General features: G+C 44.3%; 1 protein-coding gene and 1 pseudogene across 1 annotated transcript; one reads left to right on the top strand and one right to left on the bottom strand.

Moving 5' to 3' along the window:
• Positions 1 to 3,217: 3,217 nt before the first annotated feature.
• LOC107277776 (vignain-like) lies at positions 3,218 to 4,770 on the bottom strand (annotated as a pseudogene).
• Positions 4,771 to 19,751: 14,981 nt separating this feature from the next.
• Positions 19,752 to 21,747, top strand: LOC4352145 (cytochrome P450 94B3). The gene has a single exon (XM_015763593.3). It carries the CDS (start codon positions 19,834 to 19,836, stop codon positions 21,421 to 21,423), a length of 1,590 nt encoding a protein of 529 aa, XP_015619079.1. The 5' UTR covers positions 19,752 to 19,833; the 3' UTR covers positions 21,424 to 21,747.
• The last annotated feature ends 216 nt before the right edge of the window (positions 21,748 to 21,963 follow it).

Below are 21,963 nucleotides of genomic sequence, written 5' to 3'. Positions count from 1 at the left end.
CCACCATCTTACGCATCTATCTCTACTGCCATTCGGTGTACACAACTAACTAAAGGTCAGACATGGGGAACCGAAATGGCTGTCTACATGCAACCCATGAAGCTACATGTAACAGCATCATGTAACAGCATCATGTACAGCTTGGGATAAGTAAATTAACAGCATTTTAATATTCCATAAGTCAACTACAGCAGCAGCCAACTAATTATTGGGGTCGGTCAGAACAACACATGATGCAAAAACCCAGGCTGGAAAAAGTTACCGCGTTAGATTGGGATGTAAGAAATGGTAAAGCTGTATCCATCCATCAATCCATCCAGTGGAAGCAATAGAATGCTTCAGAGCTTGGACACCGTCAAATTCAGCAAGTTGATGGCTTGAGGCTGATGCCTTCTCCAACCAAACCAAAGCAAGTGTATCATAAATTTTTTGCACTGGTATGATAACTGGTTAAGATGCAGAGACTGAATCTTCCATAGCGAAAAAAAACTCCAGCATCCATGGTAGCAAAAAAGAAAAGAAAAGAAAAGAAAAGAATAACTCTGAAGAAAATTCTGCAGAAAAACGTGTGAATTCCCGGAGTTTCAGGTCGCTGTCATCTGATTGCTGCAACTAATAATAGACCAAGAAAACTCCCGTTTTCTTTCTCCCATTCACATAGCGGGAGACGTCGGTGGCGGCGTGGACACACCATCAGGGCAGAGGGTCGCACCAGAGTGAGGAGGGTATGGAGATGGAATTGGATCGGGAGCGCACCGTCGCGTGGGGAGGTGCCGGCGGCGCGCAGATCCGGGTCCGGGTGGGCGTCGGCGTCGGCGTCGGCGGCGCGCGGATCGAGGCGGAGATCTGGACTCTCTTGCGGCGCGTGGCTGGCCGTGAGGGTTGCTGGATGGGTCGGCACCGGCGGGTGAAGAGACGGCGGCTGCTGCGGTTGCGGGTGGTGGTGGTGGTGGCGGTGGTGGTCGCCGGCGGCGGCGGCGAGCGAGGAGGCAATGGAGGCGGGCCCGTGGTGGGTTAGGGTAGACGAGGCCCAGGCTTAGGTAAGGCCCCGAGAAGGCCCAATAGGCCCATAGGTGGACTGTGTCTGGCCCAGCTTGCCCAAACAGGAAATGGGCCCATCTACCTAATGGCCCAGTTCTTAGCAGAAGAAGTAAGAGCGAACTCTAATGGGCTGCCTATTTATACCTCCTTAGGAAAAAGTACACTGAAAAATCATCCCTCAACCCAAAAATCAGATATATAACATCCCTTAACATACAAAATTGGGTCACTCTAGGTCCTTGGGTGGTTTTGACCCCGGTTTTGTCCTACGTGGCAGCTGAGTTAGCATGGGGCCCACGTAGGTCCCACATGTCAATGACTACTTCCTTTCCTCTCTTCTGGCAATCGGTGGCGTGGGAGGACTGAGAAGCGTGGCTGACGACAGGCGGGGAGAGGAGCGGAGGTGGAGACGGACGCGGCGGCGGCGCCACCGGCGATGGCCTCGCCCTCACCTCGCTCTCCTCTCTGCTCGATGAGAGGCGACTCAAGCGCTCGCCCACGTGTCCCCCTGGGTGCTGCGCCCTCCGCCGCTCCCAACTCGGCGGTGGTGGCCCTCATTGGAGGTGCCGGCCGACGAACAGGATCTGCGCAATGGGAGAGGAGGACGACGTCGGGCAGCGCAACTGGAGAGGAAGACAACATTAGACGGCGCCGGCTTGTAGATGAAGCGTGCCGCCCTCTCCCCGTCGGTCGCTGCACCAATCCCAACGCTCGCTTCCCACCGAGGACGGGCTTGAACATGGCGGCGGCGCGGCCAGTCGAGGACCGCCCGTGGTCGGAGCAGCCGCTACTGGAGCCGTGCAAGCAGCGCCGCCGCTGAGAGCTTGAGGGGTGGGAGGGATGGCGCAAGGACGGAGGAGGACGGCCGGAGCGGCTGCTCATTAGGGCTCGACTTCGACGACAATGGCGAGCTCTTCTCCATGGGTCGCTCTTCCACTGTGGCTCATATGGGCTCGCTCTTCCACTCATCTCCCTGTCCGTCACCGCGTGTCTCTCGGCAGAGCTGCAGTGGGCGCCAGGTCACGGCCGGAGCGGGCGAAGTGGCGACGTCGGCGGGCGAGCGCGGCTACGGAGCGGCGACGGTGGGTAAGCAGCGGCTCTGGACGTGGGTGGAGCAGAGGAGCGGGCGAGTGTGGCGGCGGTGGGCGAGTGGCAGTGGTGGGCAATACCGCTCTCGGCGCGCCACCTTGTGCCAGCGCTCCTCCTGCTTGCGCACGCTGAGGTGGCCTCTGACCGAGCGTGGCGCCTCGATGCCCCCAAGCCGCCGTCGTCCCCCGTGCCAGTGAACCTCGCAGAGCCCTTCCCGTCGCTTGTGTCATCTCGCCAAGAGCGGTCTTGACATCTCACTCGCCGCTGGTGCGTCGCCCCTTCTCCGGTGTTGCCGCACCACCACACCACTCGTCGTCGGCGACCCTTTCCTTCCTCGCACCCATGGTCGGCCCGTATGAGAAAACTGGGAAAGAGAGAGAGGAGAAAGGGAGATAAGATGAGGAAAGAGATGATGATGACATGGACACCCTGACTTGTGGGCCCACGCGGGTCCCACGCTGAGTCAGCTTTCACATCGGACAAAACCAGAGTCAAAACCGCCGAGGGACCTAGTTTACACTGGTTTTGTAAATTAGGGGATGCGTTGTATCCGGTTTTGTGTTTGGGGGACGATTTTGCAACTCGATGACAAGTTAAGGGAACTACGGTGTACTTTTTCCTACCTCCTTAAGCTGAAAGTTAGCGAAGAGAGTCCAACTCAGCCTCTAAATAGCGAAATCGCTTTCGCGATCAGCCGCCGGCCCGCACGCACGATCACTCTGATTCTTTGTTTTTTTTTTTGGAATAAGTTCATTTGACATCCCTTAACTTGTCAATGAATCCGATTTTCGTCTTTCAACCGAAAAACCAGATACAACGGGTCCCTCAACTATCAAAACCAGTGCAGATGAGGTCCCTCGGTGATTTGGATGGCGGTTTTGGCTGACGTGGCGCTTACATGGCTAATTTGACTCGGTCTTCATCCGATGTAGCATTGACATGGCGCTTACGTGGCTATTCGATCCGAAAAATAATAAATCTCATGGGACATGTCAGTTTAAAAAAAATGAATTAAAAAATGGTGGGTAGCATTCTCACCCCTCCTCTCTCCCCATCTCTCCCCTCTCCTCTCTCCAGCGCCACGGGGTCACGGGGGAGGTCCGGCGGCGGCGGCCGACGACGCGGGGAAGGGCGGGGCGTCAGTGGCAGGAGTGTTGGGGGACTCGCCGTAGCCCACCACGGTGACGCCGTGGTTGACGTCGGCGGACGGCGGTGCACGGCCCTATATAGACACCGCTGCCGTAGAGCTGGAATATGAAGTTGCCGGCGTCGACGGTGACGGACACCGGCTGCGCCGCCACGGCCCTCGCCAGGTCGGGCTCGCTGCTGGGTGTCACGTTCCGGTAGCCCACGATGCTGACCGCGCTCTGGTTCAGCTTCGCCGCCTGGCACGCACCGATCGTGGCGTGGTATGGCTAGCTCGCCTCCGTGGTGACTGGTGAGGCCGTGGTTGCCGACGATGAACTCTAACAGCTCATGTACCTGCCGCCGCACCCCATGGCCTCGTCGTCGCAGTCCACGAGCTCCTGCTCCAACAGCGACACCAGCTCGCCGTTCTTGTTGATCCCCTCTATCGCCGCCACGGCGGAGAATGCCCAGCAAGAACCTGCATCCACACAACACCCAGATTTCCATCGATTAATCTCCAACATTTTTACAGGTTTGAATCTTTCTTTACCATGCTATTTCTCACACACCACAATCTTCATGGTACTTCACTTCCACCACTGCTCCTTTCTTCCTCCAATCTACGCTCTTCGGCAGAATATCATCACTGCTCTCTCCAGGCATTGCTCTGAGGAATTGCGACATGAGGTCTGAACCCCAACATCTTGGCTCTGAACTCCTCGTTCGTCAGGTCGGCGAACGTACTTGTTATCAGCCAGCTTGTAGCCATTGCCCATGGAGTTGAACTTCTCAACAAGCTCAACGTTGCTCCTGTACACCTCGAACCTCCTCTGCTTCTCGTCGGCGGTCGTGCAGCTCCCGGCACCGCGCTCGCACGAGCTCAGTTCATCGGAGACGGGCGGCGCCGCGGCCCCGATCTCCTCCACGAGCCCCCGCGCGGAGTCCGCGCCGACGCCGTGAGCGAAGACCCAGCGCTCCCGCCGCCGACGCCCTGCCCACTGCCCTTCTCCCGCGTCGCCGGCCGCCGCCGCCGGACCTTCCCGTGGCCCCGTGGCGCCTGGAGGGAGGAGAGGGGAGAGATGGTGAGAGAGGAGGAAGAAGAGGAGGGGTGAGAATGATATGTGGGGCCACGTGGGCCCCACCATTTTTTAATTTATTTTTTTGGGTGAAACTGACATGTGGGTCCCATGAGATTTATTATTTTTCAGATCGAATTGCCACGTAAGCGCCACGTCAACCCTACGTCAGATGAAGACCGAGTCAAATTAGCTACGTAAGCGCCACGTCAGCTAAAACCACCATCCAAACCGCCGAGGGACCTCATCTGCACTGGTTTTTCAGTTGAAGGATGAAAATCGGATTCGTTGACAAGTTAAGGGACCTCAGATGAACTTATTCTTTTTTTTTCGCCCGCGCTATTTGGGCCACATTTAGTTTTTGCGTGTTTAACGATCAAGCTTTTTTTTTTATTTTCTATATGGATTTTGGCAGTTTTTAGTGTTTACAGATCATACCGAATTCGAGGGAGGTTAGCCCACCTGCGCGTTTTTTTTTTCAAAATAAATTTTGAATTTTTTAAGATCCATAAGTATAAAGTTTATTTATACGTGCAAAGTTCGGATATAATGTTACAGTAATTAATTTTTTTTTCTAAGTGCCTTTATGTTTTAAATTTGTACGTAAAAAAATGTACGTATATATGCGTATACTACTCATGTATGAATTTTCCATATATGTACAAAGTTTATACATACATTGTATGCATAAAGTTGTCATACATATAAAATTTCTGTGTATAAAATATACTCCCTCCGTTTCAAAATGTTTGACACTGTTGACTTTTTAGCACGTGTTTGACTATTCGTCTTATTCAAAAAATTTAAGTAATTATTAATTCTTTTCATATCATTTGATTCATTGTTAAATATACTTTCATGTACACATATAGTTTTACATATTTCACAAATTTTTTTTAATAAGATGAGCGGTCAAACATGTACTAAAGAGTGAACGGTGTCAAACATTTTAAAATGGAGGGAGTATTTACAATAACTTTGGACCAGCCCAACACATTGGGCTTAACGCGTACAAAGAAAAGGGTAGGTCAGGGGGGGAATAACGATATATGCTCTAAGACGTGGATCAAAGATGTGGCCGAATTTAAACTTAAATTCAGAAAATAAAGGGTCTGTTCAGATTATAGTCAAATAAACCTTACCAAATTTAGCATTGTCAAAATTTTGGCAATATTGCTAAGTCTTGGTATGATTTCTTATGTTTTTAACAGAGTGGTAAAAAAAAACTAAATGGATGCACATATTTGATAACTTTTAAAAAAATAGTATAGTTTGAAATGACATCAATATGAGCAACTCCAAAATCTAGCTTATGTGCCTAGGTTCAAAAGCTAGTTAGCCCAAGTTCTACAACCTAGTTGAAATCCTAACAATTCTAGAACAAGCTAAATATTGAAACTAATAAGAATATCAAGTGAAGAACAGAAAAAGAGATATTGCAAACACCAAGGCACAACGAGTTTTTCCTGAGATATCGGAAATTCGGCAATCTCTACTAGTCCTCGTTGAGTACTGTACACAAAAGTCTCATGGTCATGAAGTCGAGCACTATCGAGAGATAGCTAGCTCTTCTCAACTTTGGATAGCGAGCTCCAAGCCCCACACGTCACCCGAGTCTTCCACAATATTCTTGAGAGATCACAGGAACCACCTCCACAACCGTTTAGGCGCATCGAGATGCCAACAATAACAAGATGATGCTTCCTTGTATTAACACTATATCTAGAAAGCTAGAGGGGAAGTCTAAACAATTGGGTATTTATAACCCTAACCACTCAAACTAGTCGTTGCAAGTGTGTTGCAAAAAAAAAAAAAGCATAGATTTAGATAGTCCGATGTATTGTAGGACTGTTTGTCCCTTTATATAAACTTTTCAATCATCACATGTAACTAGCCGTTAGACCATAAAAAGCCGGACAATTTACTCATATCAAAACTATATATCCGACCCATGTATAAGGCAGACTATCCGGTTGCATACCAGATTGTCCAATCCATATAATCCTTAGGCCTCCTCCATGTGATTTGAGTGGATTGCCTGATTTTCACCATACTGTCCAGTAAATGTAATGTCTTAACTCAGACAAACACATTGTTTGGCCACACGATCCGTCATCTGTCGGACTGTCCGATCCATGTGCACAAACACGGTCAGGACCAACACATGGTCTGGTCGAACGATCCATCCACCAGACAGTCTGACACGCAGTTGGATTCTCTGGACCGTACACACGGTATGGCCTGGATCGACACATGGTCCAGTTGGAAGAAAACATGCTGGACTATCTAGTCAACAACGGCCTACCTGACACGTACACACAATATGCTTTCATCAACACATGATCCGTTAGACGGACTGTTTGATGTGGCACTGGACCGTCCGGTACACTGAGACTCAAGGACAATTAATGATTCGCAATCCAAACTTTGCTCCGGCTCAACTCCACTAGGGAAAAAGCATAGATATTGTGCTAGAAAAAGGCTTAGGCTATGTTTAGTTCACACCAAAATTGAAAGTTTGGTTGAAATTAGAACGATGTGACGGAAAAGTTGAAAATTTACGTGTGTAGGAAAGTTTTGATGTGATGGAAAAGTTGGAAGTTTGAAGAATTATTTTGGAACTAAACACGGCGCTAGTGTGCATCACACCTAGCTGTTAGAGACCCTTAGAGACCCACTTCTCTAAGCGAAATTGCAACAAATATTCAGTACAACTCTTTGTTTGGTGGAGAAAATGGGAAGAAGAAAAGGGATATAAGTTCTAGAAGGGGTTCTAGAACTAAGGGGGTGGAGGTAGGAGGAATGGTGGAGAAGAAATCGACAAGGAGCCCACCGGCCTTCAGGTCGCCACCACCGCCGCCGTCCGGTTCTTCTGATCGATCGATCCCCTCTCCCTGACTGATGCTTGTTCTTTTGTATTGTCATTCTTCCAATCGGATGGGCCACAGTGGGCTAGTAGCTTCAACCCAAGGTCCAGTAACATGAGTTACTAACACTAGCTTCCTGGACAATCTACTAACTTTACCCCTCTTTATAGTTTGGAGTAAAACCCTATTCAATGACTACATCACTCCCAACTCCTTCGATGTGGTAAACTAGTGAATAGGAGTCCTTAATCTTCACTTTGCTTGTTGAAGACTGGATAATTACCTTTAGTATGTATCTTAGACGCCCATTTATTAATCACCGGGATGAATAACTTCTTGATGGATGAATCATTATATCACATTTAATCATCGGCATTGAAATCCTTCCGCACTTAGCAAACATGGTTAATTAGTCCCAATGATCATGTTTTCATTAATTAACCTTACCAAATTCTGGTACTATCAAATTTTGGTAGGGCAACAAACAAAAACACATATTAACCATTGCTATATATGATGCCAAAATTTAGTACTTCTGAAATCTTTTACTCTTAAAACTATACCAAAATTTAGCAACTGCATCAAACCAAACACATCCCAAAATTACTTGGAAATGCCAAAATGGGCCAACATTTCGCATACCAAAATTTGGATACGGTTTGTTTGGCCAACAAACCAAACTAGGCCTAACAAATATACCAGGTGTACTTGTTTTTGCTATCCTTTTAGTCTTCAATGATTTATCCACAAGTTGAAATTAGACTAACTAGCTGATTTTCTTGTAATTATATGTGAAGATATATATTCAAAAGTATAACTGAATTATATACATAGTTCTTGCTTCAGCTTATTATATATATCCACTTATATTTGTATAGTTATGTCGATTATAATCTACACCATCATAATCTCAACCAGTTACAATTAATATAACAGTTCATATTGTTTATGCTTTTGTCTATTGATGTTAGAGCGTCCTAGCTTAGTAAATAATAAATACATGACATATATAAATCTTGGAGATTTGATTCATTATGAATGCGTACTACCTACTGCAAAACAATCCTTTATATATATATATCTAGGATTGTCAATATTTTTTCAAAGATTTAAACATAAAAAACAATCACACTTTAACATGTATAATTTACACTAAATTTTACAAATATTGGTTGCATGAAAGAAATGAGACTTTAAAACATGTGATCATCTTACTTGACTCTTAAAAAAAGAAGATATTAGTGTAAATTAATGGATATATAAGTAAAAAAGAAAACCAAAACAAAAGTTAAGAGAGAAGAGCTGAGGGAATGAATTGAGATATGAAAATAGACTTGTGCACACTGGAACATCGTCGCCGAACCATTGGAGCTCGTAATTCTATATCTAATAAAAAAATGTAATAAAAAAAATGTAAGGCTTCCGTGATTTTTTTGTCCGTCGTATTTTTTCACTCTTTTTTCTTTTTGTTTAACCCTTTTTCTTTTATTTTTCCGTCCGGCCTTTTTCTTTCGACCTTTTTCCTTTTTTTTTTTCCGTCCGACTCCCTTTTTTCAGTCCAATGTTTTTCGACGCTGTTTGTTCGTTTTTTCTGTCCGCTTTATTTTCGTCCTTTTTTTCTTTTTTTTCCACTACCTTTTACACATCATTTTTTTTGCATGTTTTTTCGCCTTTTTTTCGGTTTTTTCATAAGCTTTTTCTGTCACTATTTTTGTAGTCATATTTTTTTTTTGCACGCGGTGAGGATTAAGTTTTTTAATCCACTTGGTTTTTTTTTCCGTCGCTAGGATTTAATCTCAAGCTGTTGCTGGGCCAAACCCTAGCAAGCTGTTGTCCGGCCAAACCCTAGCGCCGCCGTAACATTGATCAGTCTCTCCGTGCGTTTCCTACCCTAATTAATTGCAAAAATTGATTCCCCACTACCCCTCATCATTTGATTTCCTCCTACAGTTCCATTTTACTTCACCAGATTTAATCTCCATTGTTAACGTTTCCCATGATTTCCCCTTTCAATTCGGCTTTAATTCATTAGATTTAAGCTTTGTCGGCCGGCGATATTCTCTTAGCCATTTTTATCACGAGTTTATGGATTCACTCCGATTTGGGAAAAACTGAATTAAGAGATTAAGTGGATCAAAAGCCCTCAATTAATTTTAGGAGATTGAGAAATATTCGGCTAGATTTGATGGGATTATTTGCTCCAGCATTGGACGGGCACTAAACTGTCTTCCGGAAGTTAAGGAGAGGCAAGTAAAGTGAAGGGAGGTAGAAGGCAACACTTTTTCAATTATAATGTATATAGTGATATTGATGTTTCAATTTATTCCTCGGCTCTTAATAGCTGTTGTATCGCTAAAAAAATGCATTTATCCATTGCAACGCACGGGCATTATTTATAGTATGCTAAAAAAAGTAACTAAAATTGCCTAAACAAATATGCCAGCATTTTCTTTTACCCAAACCATTTATTTTTCTTTTGGTCAAGTACCATTCTTGGTTGATCCATTGTTATCAAGCAAGTTATTGTTTGATGTTTTTCCTAAAAAAAAGTTCTGGTCTAAGGCATGCCACATAATGCACCACCTTCTTAATTGCTACTTGACACTTTCAGGTTTCAGGGCATATACATTTGCAGCAGGTACATATACCATTTTCAGGGGGTATTAACTCGTGATAAATCTCTCTGTTGTTCCTGGTAGTCTATCCATGTCAATGATGTCATACGACAAGACAAGTCTAGTGTAAGGTTATCAGTATCCCGATCCGTATCCTATATCTTACGATACTACGATCCTACTAAGCACGCTATTATTCCCACCTAGTATCTTAATTTTCATAGCATCCCGATTTACTACTTATTTACACACCATTCTACGAAATCTTAAGTAGTATCATGATTCTACGATCCATACGATCCTACAAAATATTTTTTAAAATAAGGTGGATTGAAAATAATATGAATAAATATACTTAAGTTTACATTAAAAACCAGTTAAATTTATTAAAATCAATTTATATGTTTTAATTTATACAACATATTATATATTTTACATAAAAATATATACTTTGTAAAATCTGGAACTATCCAGATCTTATGGTAGTATCCCAATTCTATAATACTACAAATAAAAAAAAAACAATCCTACCTACTTCCTTTATTCCATAAAAACCAAACTAGTACTAGTACTGGATGCTACATTCTAGTAATACGAATCTGGCTATATATGTCCAGATTCGTATTGGTCTAGAGTTCGCCACATAGTTAAGTGTGGTTTTCCCTTAATTGCACGCTTCTTAATCTTAATTTGCATGTGCTAATCCGTACATGAGATTTATAATTTCGTTTGCAGGTCGACCGCTAGCGCTGTTCCATTTCAAATTGTGTCGTACACATGATATAATGTCTCCATCTGGACTGATCGATGTAGACACAGCTCCATCGTTTGCTTCTTAAGTAAACTTGACCGCAACCAAAATTTAATTTAGAGTTCAATTTTTTCATCGTAATTTAGCATTGGCTTTTAAGTTACTAAAACGTGTATATAAAAATTTTACTCATAAAATATTTTTTTTATCGCTAATAAACTTACAACGTTTTTTTTTAGTTATGCAGCTTTGCATACTTTGGGAGGCTTCATCATGATCAATTAGCACATGAGGTCTGTGGATGAAAGGCTGAAAATTAAATCTGGTTAATGTAAATTCAGATATTTATATCCAGTAGCTAGGATGTGTGGTTGGCATGTATTTTAGGAGTACACACGCCTGCGCATTCAGTGGATATGTGCATGACTAAGCTATGGGGTGTTTTTAGGAGTACACACTAAGCCCTTGACAATATTTCAAGCGTGTACATATTAAGGATGCACACGTGTGAATGCTTGTGCTGGACTGCTAGTGTGATCAGAGTGATGTGATTAGGGTCTATGCCAATTGTACTTGCTAGAAAAAGAGAATATTTTGTACACACGACTAGTGACTTTTAGTTTACCAACAACTTGGTATATATAGTATTTCCATGTAATTAAATTATTGCTGAATAGACAAAGGCAAGTTGAAAAGTCCAAGTGTATATTTATTCGGTAGTTACATGCTGAGTATAACTTAAACTTGGAAGTTGAGAAAAAAAATCAAGTAATGCATATTATGGAAAACTAAATATCCAAATAATATGTTAGGGAGTAATTTGTAGACAGGCGGTTTGATTCACAAAGTGCACTTATACATAAAAAAGGTAAATTATTTAGTACGAACTACATCTATTTTTCAAATAAAAATATACTACCTTTGTTTTTAATATATGACACGGTTAACTGTCCAAAATCTCATTAGTTAGAGGAGAAGATAGGGGTAATATGAACGGTGTTATTAAGTTTAAGGGTTGGTTATCTGGTTTTAATTTAGAGGTGTTGGATGAACTTCCATTTAAAGTTTAGTGGGTTATATATATGAAATTTTTCATATATTAGTTTAGGTAATAATGATCATTATTACGGTGAAATTTAGTCGAATATCTTGTTGCTGATGACACTCATGAGTCATGTCGGATCTCTATCTCATAACATCGCGGTTTCTGTCTCGTTCCAAAAAAGTAACGAAATTGACATATCAGTCAATTGAGGGCAATTAATGATGTATTCATCATATTATTTATTTATGCATGGGCACCTCCGGTGATCATAATATTTAATACTAAGATTTCGCATATATGATTGTGATTTATCTACATTTTTCTGTTGGATCATTTAGTTGAGAGTGTGAAAAAATATATATTGCTAAAATTATGTATTGTGCGCATGAACTAGCAGGAAAGGAATCGCTCATAGTTAAGCTTGTTAATTCCGTTTTGGTACCACGTACCGTTCTGTCACTAAAAAATATACACACCAGGTGGCATACTGTTATGTTTTTTATGATATCATAGTTATTAAGTCCGGATTGATGAATAAACTAAACAAGCTCTCTGTTAGCTGGTCAAGTGGTTAGATAGTCGGTAATAAAATATTTGCTACCAACAGAAGCGATGAGACGGTGGGTTAGCTAGCGCGCATCTCTCAGCCCCTGCGACCTGACGATGAATCCCAATGGTTAGGCATATGCGCCTTGAGAATTGAATTGGGGCCTCGACCAGCCAGACCAACAAAGAGGCTCCGGTTATTGTTGACCGTTGGTCCAGTCCAATCCCCTTCAGGTCTTGAAGTGAGTAGCCTAGAACAGAGCGATGCTTTTCTAACACATCTTTGAGGTTGGAGGTCTCGTCAGTAGACAGCTTGTCGCTGATGGTGACGGGCGACTCCGTATCACCATGCAAGAAGGTATAAGGAAAGCCTGAAAGAAGAGATTTGAGCTCATCTGGAGGTCATGAATGTGGATCAGTTTTGGGTAACTCGATCATCTCTCTATGATCGTCCTAGCTCCTCGACGAATGCATTGGCATCATTTTCGAGGAGGGATTCGGGGGCCTCAAAAGGAGAGATAGCCATCACTTCCTCAATTGGCTCGGAATCAGGAATGGGTTCCATCATAGAATTTTTCAATCGCAAGATCAAAATGAAAAACACCATTTTCCCGAGTTTAATGTCAAGGACTCCGGTATGCGGCACATCAAGGAGAAGTTTCTCTATGGGATGGCCAACGAAAAGATCGAAATAAGAGACTTTCAAAACATTGAAGTCGAGGATAGCTTCGACATCATTGTGCTGGATCGACACTCTACGAAGAATCCCATAACCTTCGATGATGGGACTAGAGGGGCTCCAGAAGTTTTTGTTTGTTGGCGCAAATAGTTCGCCCCCGAAGCAATTTAATGCAAAGGTTGTAGACATAATGTTTGCACCAACAGTGGGATTATATAGAGTTTGCACCATGGCCTCTCTCATCAGATATGGAATAGTTAAGGACTGGGAGCTAATATGAATTACTTCAGAAGAAACCTCCATCTCCATTAACCACTCATCACTCATGATGGTAGTTAATTTCTGCACCGTCTCTTTGAAGAGATTCTCATCGAGTGGTGCGGGAGAATTACACGGGACCGGTGGTCTCTTTTGGTAGGAATAATTTGAGGTGTTTCCATAATGTTCAAAAAGATCATCATCAAACTGGAATGGGAATTTCAAAGGTTGAATTTCTTCTACCTTCAGTTCTCGAGGTTTGGGTGAGAATTCAACGGTCGAATCCAATATCGGTCGTCGATGGTTCCTCACGTGTATTCTTTATTTTCAAGACGGTTTCACAACGAACGAAGGAGGTGTTCTCTAGGATACAATCCAAGAGCTCCCTACTTTCTAACGTCGTTTTGTGTGCGAACGAACCTCCGGTGGAAGTATTGAGATACATGGCAGACTCCTTATCTAAACCCGAGTGAAAGTGTTATAACAACGCATGATCGGGTGCAGACAAATCTAGGCTGTCTTGAGTTAACAAGAACAAAAGAGCCCATACTGCACCATTGGATTTTTTTCTCATTCTGTCAAAAGTTGAGAACCTCCTTATGTATAGAGACTACACGGGTTAACAGGAAGAAATCAAGGTAGAACCTACCTTTTGATTCCTCCCATTCACCATGCAGTTTTCTTCCGGTATGGGTGTACCATTGCTTTACCCCCTCTATAAGAGAGAAGGGAAACAATTTCCAATTTAAGCTTGTTTGTGTCATGCCCGCGATTGTCAAGCATGAGTACAATTGCTCAAACTAACGCAGATGATGGTAGGGATTTTCGATTTCACGTCCTAAGAAGGATTGTTCCCGAACCATGGCTATAAAATCAGTATGGAATTTATAGCTAGATGAATGGATAGGTTTTGAAGAAAAAGGTGACTCACATAACTTGGCCCTTGGAATAGAAAGATTTTGAAAAGAAAGGTGCTCCATGGTAGGTAAGAAGAGAAATGAAAAGATACGAGGATGAATCAGGTTCGAATATGATATAGCAACCGTTCCTTGGCAACGGTGCTAGAAATGTTTGTTGGTATTTGATACGGCACAGGTCAATCCGCAAGCATATGGAGACCGCTGTAGCACTTGACCTCAGAGTATTTTAAGGGTATTGAATCACAGGGAACGTGTGTGTATATGTAAGAGTAGAATTCTATTCAAGGACAACAACTAATGATGGGCTAAGGCTAAAGAGGATTCCTATGGGTTAATTTACTAGACTGGAGTTAAAGGTAAAACCCTATCGATTGCTTTGGGCACTGGCTCTCCCCTAGTCTGTCAATCTGAGTTCGGCCTATGACTCTATGATGTAACTGAACATGGAGGGATGTAAAGGACGGACAAAGCTGTCACCACCTAGCACCTACCTCACTTTCCGTGGACCACACAACAAATGAATGTAACCGCTAACCTAGACACCATGCCTAAGTTATTGATTACTACTCTAGCCTCGCATAGGAAGTTAGGAACTTCCTTCTTTATCCAGAGTCCTAGTACTAGAGCACTTAATAATTCAACTAAGCGAGGAACCCATAACGATGTGAATATGTCTCACTCAAGCAAATAAATTAGATACCATAAGGAGATCTCGAATACTTATTTTATTAAAAGAAGCATCCGTCGAGGAACAAGCTTGACAAGAAGGCCAACAACACATGCGCTTCTCTAGAATTCCAGTGGAACAATGTCAACGAACCCGGCACTCCTCCGGACTTCCCAGAGAGAACGTCGATATTTGGGACACTCCTTCTAGAGCTTCCCCTTACTATCTACCTAATTCCACATACTAAAGTGATGCCTAAAATATGAAATTGAGTTGTACTTCACTTGAGTTGTGTGTTTTGGATGTGAGTTGAGCCTCTCCTTTTATAGCCTCCATATAACGGTTGGAATGACAGTTGTGGAGGTTGGTGCACCCACAACCACCATCAACAACCAATAGTGGGTCGCCAAGTGCAAGGAGGTGGCGGGGAGAGGGGAGGAGGGTGGTGCCAACCTTGGTTTGGTCGAACCCCTCGTTCGATCGAACCAGGCACACCGCATCTAGCCACCCACATTCTCTAGTGTATGCCAGGTGAGTGATTATGGCGGTTGGCAATGGATTAGCTCAAATTTAGTCGATTTTGACTGACATGTGGGCTCTCCGATCCTTGTGCTTACGTATGATTGGTCAGAGGTACATTTAATCGCATGACGAGTGTGTTTTCCTTCAGAAATCAACTACATACCACTATTTACCAAGACTAGAGGAAATAGTTAGTAATAAACCCCTACCAATAAGTTTGATATTATATTTGGTATTCTTTTATGTAGGAGTTGATAGTGAAAGTTCGCACTTAATGACCATCAACAATAATCACAGATATCCAATTAAACAACCCAAAACCGATTCCAGTCAGAAACCAGCCAGTTAGATCGTCAGGCTGGTCGGTTTGACCGCACAACACACGCCGGTCTGACCGGCCTAGTCTATCCGGCCTGACCAGAGCACATAATTAGCACCAAACCACTTCGCCAATAATCTCCAAATATCAAAACCAATAACCTACCATGCCAATTGTTCATCATCAAAATATAATCAAAACACACATTGATTTTACAATAGAATCATGTCAGATGATACAAATTGATCGATATAGTGAGATGATAGTGTGCACATGTAGGTAAAAATTAACTATACTACGCAATTAGGTTAAGAAACCACAATAATAAAAATCATAAACTTGTTGTGAAAAGATACTAATGAAGCTAAGATCATAGGGGTTCACTAATATGATCCTCATTCAGGCAGTGTGCTGAACATATGACATGCACATCTGAAAATATTTCCATGGAACAAATGTAACAGAAAATTGAATCATCCGACAACATATGGTTGGATCTACAAAGCAAAGAAGAAACAACTAACTTTAAACAATCAAATGGTCAAATCGAACAGTGTAAACAAAAGAAGCACACATGAGCACTGCAAATTAAGGAGGAAAAGGTCATTGGAGGTGGTGGTATCCGAAGCTTAGCGTCAACATATATGGCTACTGTCTGTTAGCAATAAGGTAATGCATGTTGTTTTTTCATCAGGCCAGTGCCACACCACGTGCGAGGCACGCCAGGGCACCACTTGCCATCAATGGAGAAAACCAGCTGCCTCTAGCACCACAACTCCACAAGGAGACCCTACTAATCAAAGAAGAAACCCTAAGTACTTCACGTGGTACATGGGCCTCATGTGGTGGCTATTGCGTTTTGTTCATCCAACGCCTAAAATGTAATCTAATCTAGTGATCCAACGGCTGAGAATTGATGATGACGTGGAACATTGAGGTTTGAGATTTAGGGTCTTAATTGCATTTAGTGTGTCATAACTTTATAAAGAAGGGATTTAGTCATTGGAATATTATATGCACACAATTGAATGTAATAATGATAAATGTCTGTTATTTTATTAAACTCTGAAATGGCACATCGATATCGGTTTGTCTCAGAAAGTTCCATCCCTAGAAATAAATCAGAATAGCCTCCGAAATGGGAATGATAAATGTTGACAGTCAAAAAATGGAAGTTCTTGCTAGAACCTTTGGCTGCACAAGTGGGGAGATGCCCTTCACTTATCTAGGTTTACTAATGGGGACCACAAAACCAAAGATTATTGACTTTGCCCCTCTGGTTGACAGAGTGGAGAGATGGCTCCCATCTATAGCTGCTTTTCTCAATCATGGTCAGAGACTAACAATGGTAAATTTTGTTCTATATGCTCCCCCTAATTTCTACATGTGCACTCTTAAGCTTCAAAAAAAGTGATTCAACACATAGACAGAGCAAGAAGACACTGTCTTTGGAGGAAGTCAAATGATCCAAACACTAAGATCCACTCCTTGGCTACATGGGACCTAGTATGCCAGCCAAAGAAGAAAGGTGGTTTGGGCATTATAAACCTGGAACTGTAAAACATTGCCCTTCTGACCAAACATCTGGACAAGTTCTTCAACAAAAAAGACCTGCCCTAGGTAAAACTAATATGGAACAAGTAATACTCTTTGTCTGACTCTCCTCATGCTCACACATAAAAAGGATCCTTTTGGTGTAAGGACATTTTTAGATTGATTCCCATCTTCAGAGCAGTCTCAAAGATCACTATTGGCAATGGGGACACGGCCCTTTTCTGGAAAGATAACTGGTCTGGCAAGTTTTTACAAGATGAAATGAACTCCCTATTCTCTTTTGCTAAGAATAAGGACATCTCCTGTCAAAGCTTTTTAGAGCTCGAGAGTTTAGAACAGGCTTTTCACATTCCTCTCTCTGTTCAAGCTTTACAGCAATGGCATCTCTTGTCCAACCTCATTCAGGAATTGCGCAACACACAATGTTTGGATCAATGGTCATATCAGTGGAATTCGCAGCATTTCCTCTCCAGGAAATTCTATAATTTGTTCTTTGCTCAAATCCAGCATGCTGCACCCATCTCTTGGATATGGAAAACAAATGCACCCTAAAGCTGAAAGTATTCCTCTGGTTACTTTTGATGGATAGATTAAACAGCAAGGACCTCCTACAAAGAAAACATTTCAATACCCAAGGAAATGATAGATGTGTAACTTGCAACTCCTTGACCACAGAAGACTCATTCCATCTGTTTTTCACCTGCAGCTTTGCTCAGCAATGCTGGCACAACATTGGCATTAATGGGAATTTTCACACAACCTTCATGGACATGATAATAGAAGCAAAAGAGAATTTTCAATTTCCTTTCTTCATGGAGACTTTTGCAATCTGCTGTTGGAACATTTGAAGCAGAAGAAATGATTTTATTTTTAATAATGTTCCAGTCAATTTTCAAAGGTGGAGATCTGATTTCAAGGAAGAGTTTACTCTACATATGCATAGAGTAAAGAAATCTGAACAAACCCTCTGGCAATCATGGATTCAGCCTTTTGATTAATTATTTCCCTTCCCTCTGTAATTCTCTTCTGTTTTTTTCTCCTTTTGTAAATTGTTCCCTTGGTTTCTTAACAAAGCACAGTAAGAGCCTCTCCTGTTGTTTTACCCGTAAAAAATGGGAGTGATAAGTTTGATCACTCGACAAGTGCTATATGCTCAACGGCTCTTAATTACAGTTTTACTTCTGTTTAAAACAAAATTTAGATCCATAAAAACTCATGCAATTTCTAGATATAACAGTATTTTAAACAGTCATTTTTAGACAAGAAAAAAAATTGAACTTTCTTTAATGTGCATGCTTGGATGGGGGAGGAGTGGCAGCGGGGGAGAAGGAGGGAGGACGGTCGAGGGGGTGGAAAAGCGGTGGCGGAGTGGATGTTGTGCGCTCGGTCAAAAAGATAAAGAGGAGGAGGGGCAAGATGCCTACCGGTTTTTTTAAAAAACCGACACCTATGCATACTTTATAGGTGTCGATTCTATTAAAAAACAATAACTATAGTATTGGTATCAGTTTTTTCTCTATAACTGACACCTATAATATAAGTATAAGCGACGATTCTTTTAAAAAACCAACACCTATAATATTGTTATTAATTTTTTCTGTAGAACCGATACTTATAGTATTTAAAGGTGTCAGTTCTATATTTTTTTCAACATGTGAAAGTGGAAATAGGTTCATAGGTGTCAGCTTTAAACTGACACCTACGAAGGATTAGTAGTGATTGGCTGGTGTGGCTGATGCGTTATACATCAAAAGATGTATACGCGCGATTAATTTAACTGGTCAAGCCCATGACAGCTAAAAACAAAACCTTTCTTGGACAATAGAAAACGAAAACATCCGCCTCTGCCATATAAAAACTTGACCAAAGTCAGGCATGATTATGAAGCACTAATTAGTGCACATGATCTAGGTGTTTGGTCTCCCTAATCTCACAAAACAAAGACATCCACGACCATGAACACGCAAAACAGCTCATGCGACATTCTGTCCAAACAACATTATACACGCAGACAGCCTATGTACCACATACACACATACAGGAAAGCAAATCATATTAATTAGTCACGGATGAACAATCACAACATCGACCCCTGCTGATGGTGATATTTTACATGATGGCCATCTTTCAGTAACTTCATCTACAGGAAATTATTATTTTTATATAATTTCATGAATGGAATATATGCCCCCAGTCCCCAGATATATATATATATATATACACACACACACACAATGAAAATTGTTTTTTATAAGATTGACAAACATGGTACAATATTAATTTGACATCCCTATAAAATTTTCAAGTCTAATATAAACACACTTCTACTCACAACTGAATTAGTCTTGTTTGTGTGGTGATAGATTCCCCACATAGATCAGAATCCATTTTCCATGAAGCACAGGTGCTGATTCACATGATTTTCCATATAGGATCGAGCATATTTCTGAGCAATCAAAGATATAAAGATCAAAAAAATACCCTGTTCCCCAAACCCAACAACTACGTAAATGCATGTCCCTCTCAAAACCTCAAATTAAAATTGACTCACCCCTAAAAGTTTTCCAGCCCCCTCAGTGGGCCCCACTACACACGATCAGCATGAAGTGAACACATGCTTTCACACACCATAGTCTCTCTATATACATCTCTCTCTATATATATACGCACTAACACCAATAGCTAATGATGCATGTAAAATACATAACCCTCACTTGATCATCATCACCAATAATTCCCCATTTGCAACACACACCATGGATTTGGAGAGCTGCAGCTACGTGCTGCCATTGCTGACGTGCTGCCTCTTCTTGCTCTACTCCATAACCTGCTATGCCTTGGCGGCGGCGGCCGGCGGCGGCGGTTCTTGCGGCGGCTCCGACGATCACGCCGCTCCCCGGAGCTACCCGCTGGTCGGCTGCCTGCTCGACTTCTACCGCAACCGCCGGCGGCTTCTGGCGTGGTACACGGGCCTCCTCGCGGCGTCGCCGTCGCAGACCATCGTCGTCGACCGCCTCGGCGCGCGCCGCACCGTGGTCACGGCGAACCCGGTGAACGTCGAGCACGTCCTCAGGGCGAACTTCGGGAACTACCCCAAGGGGAAGGCGTTCACGGACGTGCTCGGCGATCTGCTCGGCGGCGGCATCTTCAACGCCGACGGCGAGCGGTGGTTCGCGCAGCGGAAGCTGGTGAGCCACGAGTTCAGCGCCCGCGTGATGAGGGAGGCGGTGGGCGTCGCGCTGGAGCGGGAGGCGCGCGCGAGGCTCCTGCCGGCGCTCGACGCGGCGGCGGAGGGTGGCGGCGGCGTGGTCGTCGTCGACGTGCAGGAGCTGCTCAGGCAGTTCGCGTTCAACGTGATCTGCAGGGTGGCGCTCGGCGGCGGCGGCGGCGAGGTGGCATTGGCATTGCCGCTGTCGAGGCTGGCCGCGGCGTTCGACGCCGCCGCGGCGATCAGCGCCAGGCGTGGCGCGGCGCCGGTGGCCGCCGCGTGGAAGGTGAAGCGCGCGCTGGGCGTCGGCTCGGAGCGGCGGCTCAGGGAGGAGGTGAAGGTGATACGCGACGCGATCATGGAGTTCGTCCGTGACAGCAGCAGCCGCCGGCGGCGGGAGCAGCTGCTGGCGGCGGCGCGCGGCCGCGACGACCTGGTGTCGCGGATGGCCGCGGCGGGGTACCCCGACGAGGCGATCTGCGACATGGTGGTGAGCTTCATCATGGCCGGCCGCGACACGACGTCGTCGGCGCTGACGTGGTTCTTCTGGCTCATGACGCGCCACCGCGACGTGGAGCGGGAGGTCCTGGACGAGGTCGACGCGTGCATGGGCGACGGCGGCGATGGCGGTGGCCTCGCCGGCGTGGACCTCGAGGGCTCGCGCAGGGCGCGGGTGCTCCACGCCGCGCTCTGCGAGACGATGCGGCTGTACCCGCCGGTGGCGTGGGACTCGAAGCACGCGGCGGAGGACGACGTGCTCCCGGACGGCACGCGCGTGGGGCGCGGCGACCGCGTCACCTACTTCCCCTACGGGATGGGCAGGATGGAGGCCATCTGGGGCGCCGACGCCGGCGAGTTCAGGCCGGGGAGGTGGCTTGCGGCGGCGGCGGCGGGCGGCGGCGTGTCGCCGTTCAAGTACCCGGTGTTCCAGGGCGGGCCGCGGACGTGCCTCGGCAAGGACATGGCGTTCGTGCAGATGAAGTTCGTGGCCAGCGCCGTGCTCCGGCGGTTCGAGCTCCGCCCCGTGGCGCCGGAGGGCTCGCCGGAGTTCGTGCCGCTGCTCACCGCGCACATGGCCGGCGGCCTCAAGGTGACGGTGAGGAGGAGGCAGCGGCAAAATGGCACGTGCGAGACATGAAGCCAATTTTAGTATTTTTCTTAATAGGTTCTTAATAGATGACGCTGTTAACATTCGAATATACGTTTGACTAATTATCTTTTTAAAAATTTTTTAATGTAAGTGTATAAGATATGAATCATGCTTAAAGTATTTGTGAAATATATTGTATATGGTAGTTAGATATTAATATTTGAGTCATAATATCTTATACTGCGAATATTTGACTCATTGTGGATTCCTTCAGTTCTTCCATATCTGTAATTTTTCTTTATCTTCTTCCCATGTACTCCTATATGTACCTGCCTCCGCAGGCTTAATACAATAAGTCAAATATTCACAGTATTCCTTTCTTCCTATAATATTCAATATGGTATCAGAGTGGGCGATCTAGCGCCGCTCGAACGCTTCCGCCACTGCTGCCCCTCCTCCCCGGCGAGGAGTAGCGATCTCCAAGGGCGGCCATCATTTTTCCTTTATTTTTTCCATCGTCTGCACCGTTGCCTGGAGGAATTGATTAGAGTCATAATAGAATATGATTGATTTGTGTGTGGACTCCTT

This window comes from Oryza sativa, chromosome 12 (assembly GCF_034140825.1).
Source record: "Oryza sativa Japonica Group chromosome 12, ASM3414082v1".
In the NCBI taxonomy this organism is placed as follows: Eukaryota; Viridiplantae; Streptophyta; class Magnoliopsida; order Poales; family Poaceae; genus Oryza; species Oryza sativa.
Note: the sequence above shows the minus strand (reverse complement) of the source record. Positions and strands in the feature narration are given on the sequence as shown.